Genomic DNA, 26,192 nt, shown 5'->3' with positions numbered 1-26,192 from the left:
GAAAATGTAGCTTTGATCACAGGAATAAATTACATTTTAAAATTAATTAAAATAGAAAACAGTTATTTTAAATAGTAAAAATATTTTGAAATTTTACTGGTTTTGCTGGATCAAATAAACAAGGCTTGGTGAGCAGAAGAGACTTCTTTAAAAAACATTAAAAATCTTACTGTTCAAAATGTTGACTAGTAGTGTAGCTGATGAGTTTATCTAAAATTACTCTCCATTTTAGTGTGATTTGTGCAATTGCAAATCATCTTGATTCGAGCTGAAAGGAAGCTTATTTACACCACTGAATACAAATATAAAGGCAACTGCAGTTGCAGTCTAACAATTATAACTTTTTCCTGCAATTGTGAGTTTATGTCTAACAGTCCTGACTTTAATTCTCAGAATTACTAGTTTACATCTCGCAGTTTGGACTTTATCTAAGAAAGAAGTGATCAGAATGTGTTCAGGCCAGGTGTTTAAAAATTTGTGGAGGGGGGGCAGAATTGAAACTTAGTCTAGATGTAGATTTGCAATTGAAATTGAGAGATATAAACTCGCAATTCTGATAAAAAAAATATGAGATAAATTCACAGTTACCTTTTTTAATACATTTTTATTCATGTGGAAATAAGCTTCCATTTTTTTTTTGCCTTATTTCCTTTGCAAATGATGCACAGTTAGTGAAAGTTAGTGAATATCAGACAAACACAAAAACGCCACTGTACCGAGCCTCACTGATCGCGAGAGCCGTCCGTGTTTCTTCTCCGCCTCGCTGGTCGATATTCTTAGCTGCTGCAACAACTTCCTCAACCGTACGGAAATCATCCAGACGAAACTCGTTCACCACTCTCTCACCGTACTGGACCACCCCAACCTGGATATCAGGACACAACACCACGTGAGATGACAACTAACCTCCATATGCTTTTAAATGTTGTTAAAGGAGAAGTCAACTTCCAGAACAACATTTTACAGATAATGTACTCACCCCCTTGTCATCCAAGATGTTCATGTCTTTCTGTCTTCAGTCGTGAAGAAATTATGGTTTTGAGGAAAACATTTCAGGATTTTTCTCCATATAATGGACTTCATTGGTGCCCGATTTTGAACTTCCAAAATGTAGTTTAAATGCAGCTTCAAAGGCTCTAAACGATCCCAGCCGAGGAAGAAGGGTCTTATCTAGCGTAGATAATTTGTATACTTTTTAAGCACAAAAGTTTGTGTAGCACAGGCTCTGGGATGCGCGTCCACAAAGCTACGAATCACGTCTAAGTTCATCGTCTGTGTACTCCGGCTCAAAAAGGTAGAGTATGGCGAAAAACTCCATCTTATTTTCTCCTACAACTTCAGAATCTACATTCGGCGTGACCTTTCGACATAATTCAATAGTATGTAGGGTCGTGGACGCGCATCCCAGAGCCTGTGCTACACAAGCTTTTGTGCTTAAAAAGTATACACATTTTTATTTTCCGAAAAAAAATGACCAATCGTTTCGCTAGATAAGACCCTTCTACCTCGGCTGGGATCGTTTAGAGCCTTTGAAGCTGCATTTAAACTACATTTTGGAAGTTCAAAATTGGGGCACCAAGGAAGTCCATTACATGCAGAAAAAAACCTGAAATGCTTTTCTCAAAAACCATAATTTCTGTACGACTGAAGACTGAAAGACAAGAACATCTTGGATGACAAGGGGGTGAATAAATTTTTTGTAAATTGTTGTTCTGGAAGTGGAGTTCTCCTTTAATTAATATTCTATTAATAATTTTGAATATTTTCTTGAATTATCAGATTAGTTTCCACTGCTTGGATGAGTTCCTGAGCCTCAGGAGTACAGTGGTAAGTGCTGTTTTTGTACAGTCCAAACCGTTCATAAATCAAAGTCAGAACAGTCCAAAACTGATTTTCCAGGTCGTAATTCAGACGCACCTGGATCTGTCCTGGACCGATGTAAAACTTCTGTAGCACATTTATCAGGAAATCTTGAACCTCATACCAGGGGTAGATGGAGTTGGACCCATCTAACACAATCACTATGTCCATGTAGGTTTCGCATCCTGTGGAGAAACTGATGCTGTCAATATGCATATGATCTGCAATTGTTAATGAGATGAAGCTTCATAAATGAAAAAGTTTGGCTTTACTTTGATAGGCTGGAGCAATGCTGTGGGTGAAATCGAAGCTGCTGTTGACTCTTGAACAGATGCCTGTGCTGTAGTATGAACTTCCACATTCGTATGACCACAATGGTCCACATGCCTAAAACACAGTCAGCATGAAATATATTCACGAGCCATTTACTTATGCATTTTAATTAGAAACTGTACATTTCTGCATTGTGTATTACCACAAAGCTGTTGTCTTTCGGGTTGGAGGTGAGAGTCATTCCCAGCCTCATTTTCTCTTTACGTTCAGACACGTTGTTCAAGGATATCTTTCCTTAAAAACAGCAGAGAGAGGAAAAGAGAGAACAAATTACAAAACGTTCTTACATTTTGCCTTTTTAAAGCTTAAAGGAGTAAGTCACCCAAAAATTATTATTTGCTGTTTCTTTCTTGAGTAGAACAGTACAAAATGTTTTAGTTGAAACTGTCGTCTTGGTGATTCATTAAATCCAACTCAGTGGTTGCCCGTTTTTGACAAAAAGAGCATATATTTGACGCTGGACCACAAAACCAGTCATACATTTTTTTAAAATTGAGATTTATACATCTTTCTGAGCTTTCCATTGATGTATGGTTTGTTATAATAGGACAATATTTGGCTGAGATACAACTATTTGAAAATCTGTAATCTGAAGGTGCAAAAAATCAAAATACTGAGAAAACTGCATTTAAAGTTGTTCAAATGAAGTTCTTAGCAATGCATATTACTAATCAGAAATTAAGTTGTAATATATTTACGGTAGGACATTTACAAAATATCTTCATGGAACATCATCTTTACTTAATATCCTAATGATTTTTGGCATAAAAGAAAAATCTATAATTTTGACACATACAATGTATTTTTGGCTGTGGCTACAAATATACCCGTGCTATTTAAGACTGGTTTTGCGGTCCAGGGTCACATACTGTATAGGCAACACATAATCAATACCTGTGGCTCCCGACAATATATCAAGGTCTTATGAAGTGAAATGATCGGAAACTGAACTTTGTTTACAATATGTGACCCTGGACCACAAAACCAGTCATAAGTGTAAATTTAATTAAATTGAGATTTATACATCATCTGAAAGCTGAATAAATATGCTTTTCGTTGATGTATGTTTTTTTAGGAAAGGACAATATTTGGCCGAGATACAACTATTTGACAGTTTTAAATCTGATGGTGCAAAAAATCAAAATACTGAGAAAATCGCCTCTAAAGTTGTCCAAATGAAGTTCATAGCAATGCATATTACTAATCAAAAATTAAGTTTTGATATATTTACCATGGGCAATTTACGATATATCTTCATGGAACATGATCTTTACTTAATATCCTAATGATTTTTGGCATAAAAGAAAAATCGATAAATTTGATCCATTCAATGTATTTTTGGCTACTGCTACAAATATACCTGTGCAACATAAGACTGGTTTTGTGGTCCAGGGTCACATATTACCTTTAATCCAGAGCCTCAAAGCAACAGAATGATGTCTGATTCCCAAATGAATTATTCTTTTGAACCGGTTCTTTTTCGTGAACTAATTGAACCAGTTCACCGAACACTTGAATGAACTCGAAATGAAGGTTTTTATGGTTTCTCATTGTTTATGTAAAGGTGAGATGATAAAGACTAGATTTTTCACTTTATATGCTTTACAAAACATGTCAAACATCCACGTTTCACATGGGTGCTGTATACATTATGTCAGTGCATTACTAGTGAATTGAACCAGTTCATTGAAAAGAACTGTCCGAAAGAACCAGTTTGCAGAAAATAATCAGTTTTCCCCATTAGTCTGACCCTAGTAAAAACGTAATAGATTTAAAACGTATTTATTTTATACTAAGTATGGTTCAAGTCTATAAACATATTTGCTGACATATCGCTTGAGACTTACTGATATTAAAATTATTAAAAAGTTGTAATTAAACATTGTTTGGATTAATAATTGTGCACAATGCACATTTCTTAATATTAAGCCTAAAGTATAATCTTTAAATAATATCAGTCTTTAAATGTAAAACATTTAAAGGCTACCTAAAGTATACTTGCAATAGTTCTACTTTAGCACAATCGAATATACTTAAGTATATCTTAAGTTGGACTTCAGCGCTACTTCCACACATTTAAAGTGCATTAAGTACAAATTAGTTGTTCCAATTTAGCAGACTTTAAATATACCAGTTTAGTATACTAAAAGTACAATTGCAGGGTATTTTTATTAAGTACATAATATGTAAATGTATTTGTAGTATACTTAGCATGAAATATGTATATTAATGCTTTATAGTAAATTTATTTTTCACTAAGGGAGGCTCTGGATTACAGGTAATGTAATGCACAGACTGAGCATTTGGCTTCATAAGACTTCAATATCATCAGAAGCAACAACTATTAATTTTTTGTTTTTATTTTGTTATGCGCCTTTTCTTCTCAAAAACAGGCAGCCTGTTGACTTGCATTTTATGAATCACCAAGGATCACGGTTTCAGCTAAAAATCTTCTTTACTGTTCTACTGAAGAAAAAAGTCACCTACAGTTGAGGTCAAAAGTTTACCTTGCAGAATCTGCAAAATGTTAATTATTTTACCAAAATAAGAGGGATCATGCAAAATGCATGTTATTTTTTCTTTAGCACTGACCTGAATAAGACATTTTACATAAAAGATGTTTACATACAGAAAATAATAGTTGAATTTTTTTTGTTTAGTAAAAATTGTTCATGAAAAATCCTTCAGGTTCCATAAAATTATTTTGTTTTTCTGCATTTTTGTGTATTTGAAGCCTTTTCAGCAGTGACTGCATGATTTTGAGATCCATCTTTTCACACTGAGGACAACTAAGGGACTCATATGCAACTATTACATAAGGTTCAAACACTCACTGATGCTCCAGAAGGAAAAAAGATGCATTAAGCTGGGGGGTGAAAACTTTTGAACAGAATGAAGATGTGTGCATTTTTCTTATTTTGCCTAAATATGATATTTTTTATTTATTTAGTACCGCCCTTCAGAAGCTACAGAAGATAGTTACTTGTTTACCAGAGGACAAAATAAGTTAAATTTACCCTGATCTTCAAACTCAAAAGTTTTCACCCCCCGACTCTTAATGAATCGTTTTTCCTTCTGGAGCATCAGTGAGCATTTGAACCTTTTGTAATAGTTGCATATGAGTCCCTCAGTTGTACTGAGTGTGAAAAGATGGATCTCAAAATCATACAGTCATTGTTGGAAAGGGTTCAAATACACAAAAATGCAGAAAAAAACGAATTTGTGGGACCTGAAGGATTTTTTCTGAAGAACAGCAGGCAGTTTAACTGTTCAGGACAAACAAGGGACTCATGAACAACTATCACTAAACAAAAAAACACGGCTGTGGATCATTCAGGTAATAAGAATCAAGCATATGTAAACTTTTATAAATTCAACTATTATTTTCTCTTGTGGACTTTATGTTAACATCTTAAAAATATCTTAACAGGTCAGTACTAAATAAAAAATATCATGCATTTTGTATGATCCCTCTTATTTTGGTAAAATAATTAACATTTTGCAGTTTCTGCAAGGTGTATGTAAACTTTTAACCTCAACTGTACATCCTGAATGGCCTTCTGAGGGATCAGACGCATGATATGATACCTAAATGCAGTCTTGTGCAGTTTGTGGTGCGTTTGCCGTCTAGTGGACATCTGTAGACGTCACCTGTCTGGTGTTTACCATTGCTCTCAAAGGGAGCTCCAACCAGGAGCCTGAAATACAAAAATTAAAATACTTATACAACATACATTATTTGATCATGGTTAATTGTTTGATGTAATCTTCAATTCTGCAACACGGTTTATTAAAATCTTGGGATATTTGGTTTTCTTACATACTATTATAGCTTTAATTGTTGTTCATAAATTAGTGAATGGTAGTAGACCATTCCAAACAGCCATTTTATGAGAAACACAAACAGGATCACAAGTTCAACATTCCAGCTGCGTTCCAGAGCTCCAGTCAAAGTCATTCACTCCCCGATAGGAGGAAAACGCTACACGAGCCCAGCAGCAGGGAACCGCTAAGCAGATTTTTCCAGCTTCTGAGGTACGCTTGGGACGGAGCCAATACCAGAAACCAACAGCAAACTCAGTAATGCTGTTCGCGTTCAGATCAAGGCATTTAGAACTGCGTCGACAAACCGCATCCCAGAGTTTGGCCTGTGAAATCCATCCATGTCAATGTTTACATTCCTCCACTGCCACTGCGACCCACAGCCGTGTGTTCTGAATCACGGAAATGTCATTGTCAGTCAATTTGTGCTCTTCTCATAATGTGAAAAACTAGTCTAAGGTGGTTTGTTGGTCTTAACTGGCAACCAAAGCGGTCGGGATGGTGTCGATTAAAGGTTTTACCTACAACCTGAATCAAAAACACTGCAATGCAGTCTTGTCATATTGTCAGTTTGAAAAAAATAACAGCATAAATCAGTCTAAAGTGGTTTGTTGGTTTTAACTGGCCACAGGATGGTCTAGTTTAATGGTTTTACTTATAGCTGTGTCTTCTGAACACGTAAACCAATCTAAAACCCAACATAAACCAGTCTAAGGTATTTTGTTGGACTTCTAGTCAAGATGATCTAGTTTGATGGGTTTAGAGAAGTTTTGCAGCCTTCTCGGTTCCCACAATGCACCACTTTCTGAATGTCAGTCATTATTGGAATGTACCGTTACTCTTTGGCACCCGTTGTGAAGGTTTAGTCTATCCTGAGGCAAAGTTATTTGAGGAACGTCAGGTTAAACCCAGTCGTTTTTCCAAGCCATCCGATGCTAATACAACATGCCAGGTCTTTCTGAATAAATTGGAGCTCAACGTCTTAAAGGATGACAGACCGTTTGAACAGTCTCTTTCTTACCCTAAACAACCTACAAGTATCCCAGCATACTCTCAAATGAATAATTTAGATGTTGTTTACTCATTTTCATGTTGATCCAAACCTGTATGCTGTATGCAAAGTGGTGCTGCTATGTTGTTGGCTTTACATAATCTACCATTATAATAATACCAATAATACCAATCTACCATACCATTTTGACTTAAAAAAAGTTATGACCAGTCTTAAAGAAAAAAAAAAAGATAACTACTTTTTAAGACTATGGTTTATGCAACTGGCCACAGGACTTCGAAGTGCTTATCGCGAATCATTTGATTCAGATCGAAATTTCGGAGCGGGTTCGCGAATCATTTGATTAAGGTCTTTGAAGCACATATCGCAAATATATTTTCTGATTTCTTTATTTTTCATTGTTTTTTTTTTGTTAAACAGTACAAAACAAACTAATTCAGGCAGTACAGTTATTAAGACAACACCAAAGAAAGAAAGAAAGTATAGGCCTACACAAATATAAAACCCTTAAGAAACATGATTTTGGCATATTGATTACCATTTGTATAACCACAGTTTTACTACAAATACCATGGTTATACTGTGTAGCAAAACCATGGTTAATTTGTGTTGCCAGGTTAAATAAGAAAATATAAAAATGAATACATTTACACTTTAAGAGGACACAAAGAATGAATTTAGGATTAACCAAGCTTTGGATAGTTTCAATATACTTGTCTAGATCAACTCTGAATAAATAACAGAGAGGTTTAGAGAGATTTTTGTATGTATATGAAATCTGACTAACAAGAAACACAAATTAAATAAGTATTTTTTTCTGTATTCTCATTTGAGTAGTGAAACAAAACATAGAAAACATCTAAGGAATGTCACTTACAAAACAAGATTGGCTGAACATTAAAAAAAATCTGACCACAATTTCTCTGTGTGGGTTGATTGCCAAAACACTTGAATGTCTATAAATACGTCCATAAGCTTTTTGTGAAATTTTAATTAACTCATTAATCTGTTGTTTCACTTCTTTACATTTAAGAAGGGGTTGTCTGCTGTTATGTACCCACCAATGTCAAAGTCAAACTTACGCCCTTGCTGAATTAACATTAAATGTAAGTTTGCACAAAATAACCACTGTCATGTCAAGAAACATAAAACATGCTTGCGTAAAACCTAGTAGTTAAACATTAGGACTGATGACATTGCATTTCAAGTTCATGCATTTACTGGGAATCAAACTGTGTTTTGTTTAAACGAAATGCATTTGGCTATTTATAATTTTGTTTGCTAAAACAATGCAGACATTATATGCAAATAAAGGCTAACAGGATGTTCAATTCATTTTAAGTGAATTTTCCCCTTTCGATTTGTTCACACAGTCATGTCCGACTCAAATCTGTTTAGCTGTTTGTTGTCTGTGTGAAATCCGTAGTTTTTACAAACCCAATCCAAACCACATTTGTATGTGGTCTGAAATCTGATTAAAATAGGAATTTTAGATATGCATTTCAGTCTAAACAGTACAATCAGATTAATATTAGTTGTACTATCCTGGATATTGACTTCACTGTCTGAACAAACGGATCCAGTTTCAGCACTTGCACAGTGACGCTGCAGACAGTCAGTCCTAAATATTGGATTTGAAGAACAAATCAGAATTGGGTGCAAAGCCGCGTTCTCTTCATACGTCACTTCTGATAAAAGCTTCTGCTGATGATATTAGCCAGAAACCGGCTGCTCTGGAATATAAACTGATGTTGTTCTTAATCTTGCGGATCGGAACATGTTGACATGTGGATACCAATATCCCAAAAGTACTACAAATTCTTCATTTAATGAGTTATGTTGAGGAAATGAATCTCTGACACAGCATCAGCGACTATTACTTTTTAGTGTTTACCATTAATGTCATCCCATTTTACATCCATAATGTGATGTATTTTTATTTTTATATGAAACACGATACAAAATGTTCTTATTTGGTATTTCTGTCTTGTGTTTAGTGTAAACATTGAAACATTTTAAATCAGGATTCATATTTTCTGGAGGAAAAAGAAATCAAAATTAAGTGTTTTTATGCTTAAAATAAGAATAATATATCTGCCAATGGGGTCAGAAAAATAAACTTCATTCAAAGAGACAACTGATCCCACAGTCATTTTTCAGGAAACAAAACTTAATATTTTGTCATTATGCATCTAAAAATAAATATATCTTACTTTAAGACTGTTTAGATATTTGTACTAAAAAACAAACAAAATTTTTTTGAAGACAAATGTGCACTGATAAATTATGGGGTGCAGAATGAAAATAACCATAATAGATATTATATTAATAGAATATAATGGATTATTTTATGCATTTGCATTTTAGTCAGAAGTTAAAATGGCTTAATGATGGATTTGTTTCTTACAAACGCAGCTTTTGGCTTCACAAGATGTTAACTGATGGACTGGAGTGGTGTGGATTACTTGTGAATTTTTGTGATGTTTTTATCGGGTGTTTGGACTCTCATTCTGATGGCACCCATTCACATCCATTGGTGAGCAAGTGATGCAATGCTACATTTCTCCAAATCTGATGAAGAAACAAACTCATTTACATCTTGGATGACCTGAGGATGAGTACATTTTCAGCTAATTTTCTATTATTTTTATGTAAAAGAGGCACTTTTTATTTACTTTGGGATTTACCAAAACATGTAAACCGGATGCACTCGGGCCTCAACTAGAACAACAGGGGAATATCATGCAACATTTAAAGTAATAATTTAGATGCATGTGTTTTTAAGAACTAACTTATTTGTATGCATTACTGCATAAAGCAAAACCGTCACTTTAAGTGACATTTTACAGAAATTGAAAAACAGCATTCCTCTCGGTTCTGCTTAGTACCGCATTCCAGAGGGAAGCGCGTGCCACACGGTTTGTCCCGAGATGGGATGCACAGGAGGGGGTTTGGGAATTACAAGCCACAAAACACATACTTTCCAGAGCTCACGCTCTCAGAAGGGGTCGAGACAAGTGCAAATACTTTCCACTTATTTACCTGCGCACATCAAAGGCCCCCAGGTTTCTCAAAACTGGGGGACCACGAGTTCTCCATCAGTGATGACAAACAACAGGAAGCTGACGTCCGGATTTGGCGGTTTTGGTGCCGTGGGAGTTTGGTTAATGATGTGTATTCTTTTGTGTACCTGGGCTTTTATGAGTCAAAAACAATACCCTGTGTTTTAAAGGCTGTAAACTGTGAGCGTGTAATGTTTAGGGCTAATTGATTAGCTTTAACATAAGTTACAGTAAGGACAGGCTGGGTTACAGTAATGCAATTACTGCTAATGACGCAAGTCACATTCTACATGGCTGCAATTATACATGCACCTGGTTCTAAAATTTATGCACCTACACTACCAGTCAAAAGTTTTTGAACAGTAAGATTTTTAATGTTTTTTTTAAGTCTTGTTTGCTCACCAAGCTTGCATTTATTTAATCCAAAATACAAAAGCAGTAATATTGTGAAATATTTTAACCATTTAAAATAACTGATTTCTATTATATTTTAAAATGTATTCCTGTGATCAAAGCCACATTTTTAGCATCACTGCTCCAGTGTCACATGATCCTTCAGAAATATGATTTGCTGTTCAAGAAACATTTTTATTATTATTTACAATATTTAAAACAATTGAGTAAATTTTTTCAGGATGCTTTGATGAATAGAAAGATCCAAAGATCAGCATTTATCCGAAATAAAAAGCTTTTGTAACATTATACACTATATTATTCAAAGGCTTTTTTTATTTTTATATTTATCCTTTTATTTAGCAAGGATGGTTTAAATTGATCAAAAGTGATGATAAAGATATTTATAATGTTACAAAAGATTCGTATTTCAGATAATTGCTGTTCTTCTGAACTTTCTATTCATCAAAGAAACCTGAAAAAATTTTACTCAGCTGTTTTCTACATAATAATAATAATAATAATAATAATAATAATAATAATAATAAAAGTTTTAGTAGTTTATTAAAAATGTAAATGTAAATGTAAATATAAAAATAAATGCATTTATAATTTAATAATGATAAACGCAAATCAGAATGATTTCTGAAGGATCATGTGACCAGAGTAATGATGCTAAAAATTAAGCTTTGATGTCACAGGAATAAATTACATTTTAAAATATATTTAAATAGAAAACAGCTTTTTTAAAAAAAGTAAAAATAGTTCAAAATTTTACTTGTTTTTGCTGTTCTTTGGATCAAATAAATGCAGGCTTGGTGAGCCGAAGAGACTTCTTTAAAAAACATAAAAAAAACATCTGACTGGTAGTGTAAATATGAGTAAGTTTGATGTATGTTGCACAGTTTCTGACATAAGACTTCATAAAGAGTGAAACACAAGCTTTGCTTGTTTTTGCTTTCAAAAACAATGATCCATCAATGTCTGAGTCAACCAATCATGTCAGTTTGGGGCGGGACTTGTCTGTTTGCCTGACCAATTATAAATGAGGTGGAAATAACATATGTTATTTGTTGTCATTGTTAATGGTTTTGTTTATTGCTTCTTTAATTTCCCATGAATTCGTGCAGATGCAGTTATGTCGCGTCAGGAGAACCACAGCTTGATTTACTTCAGTGAGAATGATATGTCTTCCTGCTTGGAGAGTTTCAAGGTCAATTCTGAGACTGTTTGTTTGCCAGCAGACAGCAGAACCATGAGCACGATCACATTTCACAACAGTATTTCATTGGAAAAAAAATGATGGATGAAACTATTCAAGAAGAAAGTTATTGCTTAAGTTCTGCTTCTCTCTATAATATCTCGATTGTTTCTTCTAGACAGCCATGAGAGAGCAAATGAAGATTTGCTTAAGTGTGCTCAAAATATGAATGTCAGAGATTTAATGAACCATTTCTCATCAAATGCTCTGAGCTGCTCCACATTCATTTTAAAGCTCTATATTTATACTGTGCGACCAATTTGTGTCTGTTTTTTAAATTCTTCAGAAATTTTAGACGAAACCTCTGTGATGATGTTGATTCTTCAGTGAAACACGGCTGCGAACTCCATTACGTCTCATGAGGTATGAAAGCGCAACACCAGAGCTGTAAAATGTTAATTTGGGAATGTTCTCTCAGGCCTATGAAACTCAAACTGGCAATATAAAATTAAAGTGTCGATCAGGTTTTCATACTGAACTAGTTTTCAGTTTTTAGATCAGTTTCTCAAGATGCATTCTTACCATTTCCGCCCATCGGCTTCGTGTTGTTGAACCGTATATCCAAACTGAGCCTCCTTTGAACCCTTGATGATTTTTGCATGTCTGGTGTCGATATTAAAGCAGGTCCACCGCCCTGAAATAAACACAAAACGTTTTTTAAATTGGATTCAGTTGGGTGTTAAATGGATTAAATTCATAATAAATACTTTAACATTTGTAGGCTGTTAAAACCATTGTTTGTTTTTTTTCATGCATCAATTTTGGAGGTTTTATTTTGTTTCCAAAATACACACTATAAAACGGATAGTTCCGGTCCTTGACTCTGATTGGCTGAGCTGCATTTAAAGCTATTGTAAATTGCTCTACAAACTTACACCTTTATTTACTTTTGTGTGTTGCTTGGCAACCACTTTGTTACAACTGTTTCTGAGGAACTACATTGTTTGGTGGAAGAATACTGTTTTTATTTAAATCATTACACTTTATTTGCTCTGTTTTATGTTGTGAATCCTTACTACATATATATGGAATATATATGGAATTTTATAAAAGCAGTAATCCCTGTGAAGCCATAGTTTACAGTGAATTTATAACCGCTTCGCAGAGAACTGGATCCAGAGCAAAAACGAAACTGTCACGAATGTTTTGCTATGCGTTTGATTACGCACAGGCGAGTACACAGAAGCTACAATGATCTATCACGTCACATTAAAGAGCGGCAAAATGGTATTTATTGCTTGAATTTTCTAATGAAATGGATAGAACGTGAGACTTTGTTTCATATCAAAAGTAACACAAAGCTTAGCCTATTCCAATTTATTGGATGGGAGGCACACTATGTACTGTTCATTCATCAACTGAAAACAGCATAAACCAAAAGAACGATTGGGATTTACTAATCGATATTGGTTCATAAAAATGAGAATATATTAAAATCGCCGTAACTGCAGGGCGTGGTGTTGAACATGAAAAGTTACGCAGTCTCATCTGTTCGTCTGTTCTCTTAAAAATAAGTGCATAAGCTTATATCATCCTGTAGGTTCATAATTAAAAAATGAAAATGTGAACAAAAATAAAAGCAATTACATTTACATTTATTCATTTAGCAGACGCTTTTATCCAAAGCGACTTACAATGCATTATTATAATTAAAACATGAAAATTAAAATGACGGGTAATGTTAAAGTCTAGCGCAACCTCTGATATATATATACAGTAGTCAACATTTGAAGTGGATCAAAACCTTTCATTAAATTTGTCCTAAAACCAAAAAGAATACCCGTTCTTGTCTTAGGACAACTTTGATGAACTTTTTTTTTGATCCACTTCAAATGTTGACTACTGTATATATATATAAATAATGTATGATTTCATATAACGTAAATGGTGTCTTTTACTGAAATATGTAGTAGAAAACTCATGAACAATTTGTAGTTTAGAAAATGCACATAGTTTTATACATATTTTGAACTATGGGGGGGCGCCATAATGACATGAAATGGTTGCGCTCATTGAGCTACTGGCGCTACCTGTTGCTTTTTTACCACAAAACAATTCAGAATACACAACTCTGAAAATAAAATACTGATATGATGACCACAGCTACTGAAAGAGCTTACAGGTGGCGATGGATATAAGCGTAGGCTTAAACCAAATGCCATACCCTCGATTTTCCCCACAAGAAGTTAAACGCCCCAGATATCGAGTGAAATCCGCCCTGAAAAACTGTGGCGTCATGACAAAAGTCTGCATGTTTACATCCTGCCAGGATGGCATCTAGCGTTTCTTGTCTCTGCCATTTGTAAGCACTTTTAGTAGCTGTGGTCAGGGCTAAAGGAATTTTTATTCATCCACAGGCATCTTCCCATTCTTTGCTTCTCTTCACATCGCTAGGAAAAGCAATAAAGATTTACATCACTTCTCTTGTTGCCCTTTGACTAAAAATTACAACCAAATCCAAATGTGGCATTGTATTAGTATTTTTTTTTCCGAGTTGTGTTGTGGTAACAACAGCAATTTAAAAAATGGCTGCACTCAATTTATAATATGTATAAAACGATGTGTTTTTTTTTTAGTCATGGGATTTCTGCTACATATTTCAGTATTAGACATTATTTACATTATATTAAGCCAAGTCTCAATACCTGGGGTTCCCTTTAAAGTCCCCATGAAACCAAAATTGAAGTTTTTTTGGCTTTTAGTATGAATATGTTAGCCTTAAGTTTATCTGTAAGCTATTGTGCTCCAAAACAATGACAAAATTCACATTTAGAAGATATAAGCTTTCAAAACTTACAATCTTTAACTTCTGCCAATATGGATCAACGATTATGATGACATCACCCTGCACTTTAGCTTCTCATTAAACTTTCTGTCGAATCAAATGCTCTCTAGAATCCGAAGCATCCCGCCCCCCTCACTATAAACAGACGTTGAAGCTGTGGCTGAAATCTGTCAAGTCTGTTCACGGAATTTGTATTTTCTGTATGGTAAATGGCATGTTGTGCATTATATAGGGGATAGGGAAGATTCAGACAGTGTAAATACAGAGTTCTGGCATGAAACTCTAGATGGCGCAGTCTGATAGGTCTAGCTCAATCTGACGTAGCAACATAATTGTCACATAGCAGCTGATTGGTTCTCTCCTGTATTGGTTGCCAATAAACTTACTGCTCAATATTCAAATACCTGGATTTTGTTTGCTGTAGCAGTTTGCAGCGCACTTTACAAACCCTCCACCTCCTCCATCTCCACCTGTATAGTTCTGCTAGGGGTGATTCATGTGTACTATATGGGGTTATACATATGTGTTATATGTGCAGCAGCAGTATTTCTTACATGCTTATAGCAGCATGTTGTGGATGTACTGGCAGTAGATAGTCTTGGTACTTGCTCCGCCACAGCAGCAGCAGCAAAGCAGCTCTATTCCACCAAGACCAAATACATTAACATTGTCATGTACATTTCAATGCCAATCCTTCCGAGAGTTGTACTGACAGAAATATGCACTCCTTTGGGGCGAATGAAGTCTGGTTTCACATCATGTCACATGATAGCACGATAGCGGATCATATGTACGAGTCGGCACAGACCATAAAACATATCGGACACATTGGAATTCTACACAGAATGCTATTTTATATATAGATAATGCGATGCGGATGAGATTGTGACTATCATATGCTGTCAAATGCGGCTTTACTGAGCTCAATGGCTCTAGTCCAAGCTGTGATATAAACGAAATGCTATTGGCTAGTTTTAAAAGGGGGCGGTGCTGCTTGATATGTCGCACCTTGTTTTTCTGTTTCAGCTAAAATTACGTCAACACATAGAATAAGCCTGCGTGTTTCAAAGCACTTCAGTCAGTGTTGCTAAGTTGCCAAATTGGGCAGTTTTAACACTGCTGCCACATGTTGTTTTTGATGTCTGCGGGTTAAAAGCCATATTTAAAGTCATATTTAGCCCCTGAAATACAAATTTACTATGATAAATACATGCGTGTCTACAATTGGGCTAGTTTTCGGTAGCAATTGGGCGGGTTTTGTTGTGAAAACTTGGCAACCCTGACTTCAGTAGACCATTATATACCCTAATGTGAGCACTAGGAATAGTAATACTTGTATTAGCAAATGATTTTGGCCAACCCAGGCTCATTGGAAATATGTACTTGTGGCAACGTTTCTGCAGCACTGTTATTACGTACCACACGTTTCACGGCAGTTTGAAAGGGAAATGTTCAGTAAGTAGCGCTAAAATGCACAACGTGATCATTGCATATTTGTATTATGTTGATACGAATTGCTATGTTTTTATTATGTTGCTTCTGGTATGTATTTGTGGTGGTACCAGAAATGTCTGGTAAGTGTCACTAAAAGGTTAATGCTCTATTGAGTTGGAAAATAACAAATCTCCTACACCAAACTCATCCCTAAACCTACCCGATAGTATTAACGAATGCGAAGTTGGTATAATACGAATTTGCGGATGCAGTCGTGCTATTATAACTTACTTATACGTGAGTTTGAGCTGTTTTGTCAAATCGTTTTATGGGATTCATACAGGAATGCCTTACATAGATAGACCTGTGTGAAAATTAGGCTTACTTAATCGAAATGGCCCTGCTGAAAAAAAAAAATTGTAATGGTTTTACTGGATATAATGGGACTTGCTTTAATTGGTCGCCTTCTTTTAGTGGCTTGTTAAAAAAAAATTTAAAAATACACTACAGAAAACCGTTTTTTAATGGTTTTAATGGTTAAAAGTTGATGGTTTGTAATGGTATTTGTATTTAGAATTTCTGTGATGGTTTGTATTGTTTTTTTTCCCAACAGGTCTAATTCATACTTTTTCTGCAGTTTCAGAGTTTTACTGGGTCTAGTGTTCATTTTAACTGGAAGCTGCAGCGTACATATAGGTACGTTATTTAAGCTTTGCAGAAATGTTGGTAGACACATAGGCTATTTCCAGTAAGCCTGCATGTGTAGTTTTTGGCATAAATACTGTGAAATTACTAAAAGGTCTAAATGTTACAATCTGTCAGAGGAACGCTTATTCTATTCTTTAGTTGTTCTTAAGAAGGCACAATTTGTCTCACATGGTGCACAAACATGATAAACAGTCAATAAGACCACATGAAAGAGCAGGAGGGAAAAATTTGAAGTTTAAAGCTAAACGCCATCGGCAGCCCATATCAAAGGGAATTCTGCGTCCTGTGATGGTCTGTTCACTTCCCTCGGCTTCTGGATGGACATTCGCAGCCTCTGGTTTTCATTTAAATGTTTATTAGGAAAGGTCACTTGGATGGGAAGCAAGAATATGGTATCATAGAAGTGACATCACATCGCTTTTGAAGTTTAATTTCCTGGGGAAATGTTTCCCCTGACTGGGAAAAAAAGAAAAAGGGTCAATCACATTTCCTCCGAATTCTTCTCACTTTCACAGCAGAATAAAGAAGTCATCAGACTTTATAATACGCAGTGGGTTGGCGTGAAGCCAACACATCAGAAATGAAAATATGTCTCTCAAATTTAGTCTCATTGATTGTGGAATGTGTTTTGGACAGCATCGTTTTGTCTCTTTATAGACAGGAATGTTCTGGCTGCAGTATATAATGGTAGTATTTGTGGTGTAATATGTTACCACAGAAAATTATATTCACTTATCCATCAGTTTTGCTTAGAAAAGTACAAAAATCACAATTTTGGGTCACTGAGGGTTTTAAGAAGAAATTAAATGAATTTTTCCAGACAAAAATGTGTTATTGAATTCTAAAGCAGAATTATAGAGCTGAACTAAGGCATTAAAATTTTAGCTATTTTTTCTAATTGTTCCATGATATGTAGGAAAGGCTATTCGTTAACATTTCCACTCTAAATTCAGCATGTGCCAAGGACATGCTGAACATTTTTACTGAGGAGCACATAGTTCTTAGACTTATGTCACCTGAGCCGTGAATATCATGTGATCTAATAACTCTAAAACCACAAAAAATGACATTGGCACAACATAAATACACGTAATCCCAAACTAGCGACTATCCTGTGACGTCAAAGACAGCAGATCTTCAGTGAATGTGAGTAAATGATTTTTCTGTGAACTAACCCTTTAAGTTGTGTAGTATTTTTTTTTTACTATAATAGTATTTATTACTGTTTTGAATTAGTTTGTATTTAAAATTAGTCATTTTAAAGTTTTAGTCATGTTTAATGCATTTGTTTATTTCTTTGTAGCATTTCAGTTTGACTTATTTCAAGTTTTTCATCTAATAAAGGGTTCAAGTGTGTAGTGCTGAAACTCTATTGTAATTGTTAGAATGGTCACGGATCAGCGATCTCCACGTAAAACTGATTGTGCAGACCAAACCGTAAGTCGTAGAGACTTGAAACTTGGAGGGATGGTAGTACTCACACCACCTACAATGTCACCAAGGCTCGCCCTAATTGGCCTGACGGGGGCGCTACAGTGATCAAAAGTGTGAAATCGCTCATAACTGTCTTATGTCTTTGGAATCCTTGGCTCATGCCGGACAAAACACACACCTCAGATTCGATCAGCCTGATTAATTTTTTATTTATTTTTTTTTGGAAAAACCTACTTTTGCGAGCTAGTCCTAGGTTTTTCGCCCCTATCGGAACCAAACCAGTAAAGGAAGATTCTCTAGAGCAGTGGTGCTCAACCCTGTTCCTGGAGATTGACTTTCCTGCAGTGTTCAGCTCCAACCCTGACCACAGCTGAACCAGCTAATTATGATCTCAAGGAGCACTTGATAATTACAGACAGGTGTGTTTGATTAGGGTCGGAACTAAACTCTGCAGGAAAGTTGATCTCCAGGAACAGGGTTGGGCACCCCTGCTCTAGAGAGTGAATATCAATAATTATTAAAAAAAAAGTCTAACTTTAGACTCACTGTTGGAAAGGGATGTCGACACATTTGAAAGGGGCAGGGCCATTTTTAGTAAAAAGCCTATAATTCCTGAATGACCAAACTCAGAACACTTATGCAAGAGCTTGGCCACCTGGTGGCGCTATAAGAGGGGAAAAACGGCTATAAATGCGCAACCATTTGAAAATTGGTGTGCACAGTCGTCGTCTGAAGTGCCACAAGTGTGTACAAGGACATTTGTGTATCCTAAAAAACAGGGCCGATATCACATTTTTCAACGGTGGGGGGGCGATTGTTTGTTGCGCTGTTTTTCACACATACGCACGATATTCATATCATACGATAGAACTCCTCATTCACAATTTATTATTTGCGAAGCTATAACTGGGTCGTTTAGAAAAGGGGCCTGTTCAAATTTACCCGAAGTCTTATAAAGCCTATAATGTCAAAGACAGCAGATCTTTAAGTTGTGTTCACTGCTATTTTAGTAGTATTTTTATGCAATAATTAGGGGTTCAAGCATGTAGCGCTGAAACGCTACTGTAATTGTTAGAATCTCCACGTAAAACTGATTGTGCAGACCAAACCGTAAGTCGCAGAGACTTGAAACTTGAAAGGGCTGTGGTACTCACACCGCTGACAACATGACCAAAACTCACCCCAATCAGCCTGAGGGGGGCGCTACAGCAAACAAAAGTACGAAATCGCTCATAACTGTCACATGCCGGACAAAACACTGCCTCAGATTCAGTCGTGAGCCTGATAAATTGGGTACTTTTGGCAGAAATATTCTCTAGAGAATGAATATCAATAATTATCAAAAAAAGTTTAACTTTCGACTCACCATTGCAAAGTGGCGCCAAAACATTCGAAAGCGGCAGGGCCACTTATAGTAAACTGCCTATAACTCCTGAGCGGAATGAGATATCCAAGTCAAACTCAGAACGCTTATGTAAGAGCTCAATCTGAGGTCACAGGAAAAAAAATTACAGAGCTTGGCCACTTGATGGCACTATAAGTGGGGAAAAAATACATTAAAATGGCTATAACTGCGTAACCATTTGTCCTATCAACATGAAAATTGGTGTGCACGGCCTTCGAAGTGCCACAAGTGTCTACAAGGATATTTGCGTATCACAAAAAACAGGGCCGCCATTGAGCGACAAATTTTGAGCACCTGTTAGACAGGGTTAACAGAGCCTGATCGGAACGAAACTCAGTGGGCCTGTTCGACCCACAGCCCCAAAAATCTGAGAAATTTGCAAGAAGTCGGCCATTGGGGGAGGGGGGAGGGATATCGTATTTTTCAAGGGTGTAAACGATTGTACGTGATGTGGCACATACGCACCATATTAGTATCATACGATAGAACTCCTCATTCCAGACAATTTTGCCTCTAGAACTACTGCTGTCAATCAAATTGTTTGTTAAATGATGTAAAATGTAAAAACGAAACAAAAAAAGCTACTTTCGCAAACTACTCCTAGGTTTTTCGCTCAGTCTGGAAAAACACTGCAGTACAATTCTCTGGACTCTCTAGGCCCATAATTGTCAAAAAATGTTGAAATTTAGCCTTTGGGAAGCTATAACAGGCTTGTTTAGAAAAGGGGCCTGTCCAAAATATTAAAATAAATAAACCCTAAAAAAAGCCTAAAGGAAAACACGCAAAACTTCACAAAACCTGCTGAGCACATGAAACAGGTGATTCTAAACAAGCATGCAACGTTTTAAGGGGATCAAACCACAGCTGGTGCTATGACAGTCATAAACATTAGAAAACATCATATTTGTATGGTAAATAATCTGGATTTGCCAAAAATGCTTTTTTAATCATTGATTTAGGTGGGTACAGCCTTGCTAAGGCTTGCATATGTAATGTCTACGTCCTTATATGCCTAAATGCCTTAAGCGCTTGAACCCTGGAATCGCTGCTTGCAGCTATATTATTTATATTTTATTTTATTTCAGCCTTATTTAAATTAACAAAAATAATTTTGAGTAGTTTAAGTAAACAGTAGCAACACTGTCTGTACTGAAACCAGACTCCTTTAATAAACCATCTCAGGGAATATGAGGCAACACGACTGTAAAGTCAGCCAAGTTCTGTGGCTAAATTACAGCCAATTTCAGATAGTAATGACTATAGCGAATGTTATGCGCTCAGATGCTCTGGATTCTTGAGAAGATCTGGTGACATTAAAGTCATTTTTCATGTGTGATTCACATATGTTTTAATTCAAACAGAAGCCCCAGTAGTTCTCAGATCATTCATTATTCTGCCTGGATAAAGCTGGTTGGAACCATTATATCAATACTGCATCAATATCAATCAGTTGCATCAGGACTGCATCTGTGAAGCTTTAGGCGGCTTAAAGTTTGGGAAAAGAGCTACTGAAAGCCAAACTTAATTTTGAACCAACTTAAAGTTTTAGCAAACCGACATGACTAGATTAGGAGACCTGCTAAAACCAGTTTAGGCTGGTTTAAAAGGTTTTTTGTATCTGTGTGGTTTTATCTCGGCTCTTTCAGACCGGCTCTGGCTCGGATGAGAAATTAATCCACGACCAACACTTCGGGCCAGAAATGAACCAGACATTACACTCACATGGCAAGTGACTGCGTGAGATTCCAGCATGGTAAAGTCGTCACAGAAGCTTTCTGGGAAAGCGCTCTTAAATTTGAATTATTGAACAGGTGGCTTTTCTGACTCATCCGAGTCTCTAGATATGGCTCAGGTCAATCTATCAATGTAATTCTCTGGTGCTTTTCTCACCTGTTTTATAATCCAGCAGGTGAAAATCGCATGTCTGATCACTTAATAAAGTAGCACAGTCACATAAAAGAGCATAAATTAGGTCAGTATCTCATAAGTAAATTTCGGAAAGAACGACTCAGGAAACTGTGGTTTTGATTAAGCTGAAAGTAGGTTAAAATCTGTCAGATGGATGTTATTTTGTCCTCATTATTCATGATATCTGCGTGTCAGAACTCCTAGTTGCATGCAAACACAGGCCCAGGCACTTCCGGCGTGATCAGCCAATCAGATTGCTTATCGCCGTGGCGACGAGAAACATCTCTGTAAGTACTTAAATTTAATGCATCACAGTGAATACGATCTTTCTTTCACATGTTTTGAATGATATGCCACTTGTCATTAACGGGTGGAGACCAGGAGTTGGGTCCTTTTTTTTTTCCAAAGCATTCCTTTAAAATATCTTGCCTCAGACGTACTTTTTCCACTTTGAGACGTCTATTGTTTTTAAATGACAGTGTTTTAAGAGCTCCAGTTACTGAGAGACGCATGTAAACAGTGTACGCCCTCTGCTGGGCGCCATACGCAAACGCAGCGCTAAAGGAAAGATGTGCTAAGGCACTTTAACGTTTCTGCAATTCCTACTTTCAGGTATTAGGACTGAACGGCTGCTTTTTCACAACACAATGGGAGTTTTATGCTTCTCATTAGAAATCGTTCTGTTAATCCTTTTGTTTTCTGACAAATCAATGCATGTACAACAGATTTGACTGGTTGTTAGCCCAAAATGAAAACTATTACTACCGATAACAAGTATTTAAAATATTAAATTTATTATTAAAGATTTATGCATTTTGTGTTTGAACCAGATTGGAAGCCACTGCTCTTAGAAAATCCATCTAGCTTAAATTCTGGCATCTAGCTAGATTGGATCAGTCTGTATTTATGAGCTAAGACTTGAAGTAACCACTTCTCAGCTCGTTAAAAATCCCTTGCGACATATAAATATCTTTGCGAGGTCAGTCCAGCACAGCTCATCGTCTCTGCATACATTTATTGTAATCGAGCCCATGTATGACATGTGCCCTCTTGTGTAGGTCCATTAGATGAGCAAGTTTGTAAGTGGATCCAGATCGTGTGTTTGATCCTGGAATTAGATCCTGCTCATAAAAGTCCATCTGGATGTTCTGGATGAAGGTCACACAGTTCCTCCAGAGTTCCTCTATTATCAACCTGACGTTCCCAGAGACCCAGCTAACGTTCTAAGAACGTTCTGTTTAAGTTATGAAAACGTTATTTCTGAATGCTTTAGATGTTCTAAAAAATTTTTGCTTGATTATGCAAGCATTAAGAGAACGTTCCATTTTATCATGTTCCAACAATATTGGAATGGAACTTTGGAATGTTCTTTGAACGAAACAAAACGTAGCAGCCTAAAAAATATTAGACAAACGTCCAAAACGTTTCAGAAAATAAACGTTCCATGAACAATGTGTATGTTTTTGTGCTAAAGTTTTGAGAACATTATTAAGGACCATATTTGTTTCTATAAATGTGACTGGAAGAATGTTTATAACCACGCCAGAATGTTCTGAAAACGTTCCCTGTGAGCTGGGATTTACTTTATTGAACTTGACATCAACACATACTTGTATGATAAACCCCAAACCACAAGCAATTTTTGGGAAACTATCTAAAGTATAAATATTAAATGCAGTGCAGCAGATTACAGAATCTATAAAGCATAGAATTTTAGCATGCTAATCTCTTGAACATCTTAAAATAGCATCTTAGACAGCAATTAGATTACAATAAAGAGCAAATGAAGACTTTTGCCTAAATATCCACAGGTTTCTCCTGAGAAAAATAATCAGTAATCTCATATGAGTCTCCTCTGGAGTTTCAGATCTCAACAATGTCTCAAACTTCGACATGAACTCATAAATTCCTCATGAAATAATATGAGCTCTTTCAAATTTATTTCACTAGATGACAGCTAGTGACACATTTGTATTTGCTTCTATTTCTCATGAGGAACCCTAAAAACCCTAGAATCAAAAATTATTTACTTGTAATGATATTTAATCCGATTTATCTCACTTGTGGAGACTGTTTTGTCCTCAAAGTCTATCTAAGTGCACTGAGAAACGTGCTTGCATAAGCTCACACACCCCCTCACGCTCTCACACACTCACCTGGCATCAGAGCGGTGATCCACAGCAGCAGGATGTAACTGTACTCCATACGTTCGTATGTGAATCAGTCAGTGTGTTTGTGTGTATCAGGTCCTCACAGCAAGAAAAGACAGTTGGGTCTGATCAAGTCCTGAACCGCAGCAGAACTACATCTGAGAAGGAGGAGCTGACAGCTGCCTCGAGGAGGAGGAAAACGGGGCGACCGTCCTCAAACACAGAGAGAGAGTTTGGAGCAGGTACCTGACCTGGCTTCTCTTGTAGTTTCCCACATACTTTTACTGCTCTTAAAGCTGCTGCATCTCTCTCCAGACATGTAGCTGTGGAAAATGAAGTTCTTCAGCTTTCTGGACTTCACGTCTGTCGGAAAACACTACACATATTGCTGCCAGAGCTTAACGGTCTTCAATAACATGGTGGTTTCCATTCCATGCACTCTTTAAAAACCCCAAGAAATCAAAATTGTGGCTCTAGGTTTATTCTCTTGTGGCATCAAGCTTCAAAACATACATATTTTGAGGTGTTTTGAATCTAAACACTTAATTACACTTCATGCATTAAGGCAAGACACTACAGGTGAATAGGGTAAAAAAATCCAACTTAATACTTGTAAATAGAACTTGTAAAAAGTTCTGTTTTTACAAGTTCTTTTTTATGTTTTCTGAAATGTTAAGTTTGAATATGCTAGTGGGTGCATAATTGAATTAAATATGCAAATTTGCTTACATTTCCATAATATAAATCTGAATACTGGATGAAGCCAGGTTTAAAATTCTGATTTTGTTGACATGTTAGAGTAAAACGTTTACTGAGGGGATACCTATTTTTATCACTCAGTAAATTAAAAAATACTGTCATCAGCCAGAAAAAAAAATCTTCACCATGTTTTTAGGATTAAAATGTTAAATAAAATCAGGTGAATGATATATGAACAAACCCTTCTATAAAAACCTTCAGAATATAAATAGGGATAAAACTGCTAAGCTTGATGTATGTAAGTGCTGCAGAAGTAGAGAAACAAACTCATTTTGATAAATACAGCTTTTAAAGAAAAGAATTGTATTTGAAAAATACAGACACAAATAAAATATGTATTTAAAATCTGCAGGTGCAAATAGATAAAATGCAATAAAACTCTAAATTTTGGTGTATGTAAGTGCTGCTAAAGTGGAGAAAAAACTGAGAAAACATCTTTTAAAGACAAGTTACAAAACTACAGGCACGAACAGATAAAGTGATAAAAAACCCTGCAAATAAAAATAAAACTGTAAATTTTGGTGTATGTAAGTGCTGCTAAAGTGGAGAAACTCATTTTGAGAAAATTACCTTTAAAAATATGCATTTAAAAATCTGCAGGTGCAAATAGATAAATTGCAATAAAATAAAAATTAGGTAAATTATATATGAACAAAACCCCTCTACAAAACCTTCAGAATATACTTTGGAATAAAACGGTAAATTTTGGTGTATGTAAGTGCTGCTGAAGTGGAGAAACAAACTCATTTTTGAGAATTATTGTATTTAAAAATACAGACGGAAATAGATAAAGTGCGATAATAAAATCAAGCAAATGACATATGAACAGACCCATCTACAAAAACCTCCAGAACACAGATAGGAATAAAACTCTAAAATTTGGTGTATGTAAGTCCTGCTGAAGTGGAGAAAAAACTAATTTTGAGAAAACATCTTTTAAAGACAAGTTACGTATTTGAAAACTACAGGCACGAACAGATAAAGTGCAATAATAAAACCAAGCAAATGACATATGAACAAACCCTTCAGTAAAGACCTTCAGAATATACTTAGGAATAAAACTGTAAATTTTGGTGTATGTAAGTGCTGCTGAAGTGGAGAAAAAACTCATTTTGAGAAAACAGCCTTTAAAGATAAATATTGTATTTGAAAAATACAGGCACAGATAGATAAACTGCAATAATAAAATCAAGCGAATGACATATGAATAAACCCATCTATAAAAACCTTCAGAATACAGGTAGAAATAAAATTGCCAAGTTTGGTGTATGTAAGTGCTGCTAAAGTGGAGAAACAAACTCATTTTGAGAAAATTACCTTAAAAAATATGCATTTAAAAATTTGCAGGTGCAAACAGATAAATTGCAATAAAATAAAAATTAGGTAACTTATATATGAACAAAACCCTTCTATAAAACCTTCAGAATATACTTAGGAATAAAACTGTAAATTTTGGTGTATGTAAGTGCTGCTGAAATAGAGAAACAAACTCATTTTTGAGAAAACAGGTTTTAAAGATAAGTTATGTATATGATAAATACAGGCACGAATAGATAAAGTGCAATAATAAAATCAAGGGAATTTCATATGAACAAACCATTCAGCAAAGACCTTCAGAATATACTTAGGAATAAATATTTAAAAAATGCAGGTGCAAATAGAACGTGAATGATATATGAACAAATCCCTCAGTAAAAACCTTCAGAATATAGAGAGGTATAAAACTGTAAATGTTGGTGTATGTAAGTGCTGCTGAAGTGAAGAAAAAACTAATTTTGAGAAAACAGCCTTTAAAGATAAGTATTGTATTTGAAAAAAACAGGCACAGATAGATAAAGTGCAATAATAAAATCAAGCGAATGACAT

At 35.6% G+C, this 26,192-nt stretch overlaps 1 protein-coding gene across 1 annotated transcript in view; it reads right to left on the bottom strand.

The window, feature by feature from the left end:
• Nucleotides 1-23,714, bottom strand: part of itga11b (integrin, alpha 11b) — a 63,900-nt gene extending 40,186 nt beyond the window's left edge. The window contains exons 1-7 of the mRNA XM_051100384.1: nt 23,574-23,714; nt 12,266-12,377; nt 5,782-5,891; nt 2,336-2,427; nt 2,133-2,247; nt 1,918-2,045; nt 717-865 (exon numbers count right to left, since the gene is read on the bottom strand). Coding sequence (XP_050956341.1) covers nt 717-865; nt 1,918-2,045; nt 2,133-2,247; nt 2,336-2,427; nt 5,782-5,891; nt 12,266-12,377; nt 23,574-23,622 — 755 coding nt within the window. The 5' untranslated portion in view covers nt 23,623-23,714. The remainder of the gene's footprint in view (nt 1-716; nt 866-1,917; nt 2,046-2,132; nt 2,248-2,335; nt 2,428-5,781; nt 5,892-12,265; nt 12,378-23,573) is intronic.
• Nucleotides 23,715-26,192: the final 2,478 nt, after the last annotated feature.

The sequence above is a fragment of the Labeo rohita genome, chromosome 25 (genome assembly GCF_022985175.1).
Source record: "Labeo rohita strain BAU-BD-2019 chromosome 25, IGBB_LRoh.1.0, whole genome shotgun sequence".
NCBI lineage: Eukaryota > Metazoa > Chordata > Actinopteri > Cypriniformes > Cyprinidae > Labeo > Labeo rohita.
This window is presented reverse-complemented; position numbering and strand designations above follow the sequence as displayed.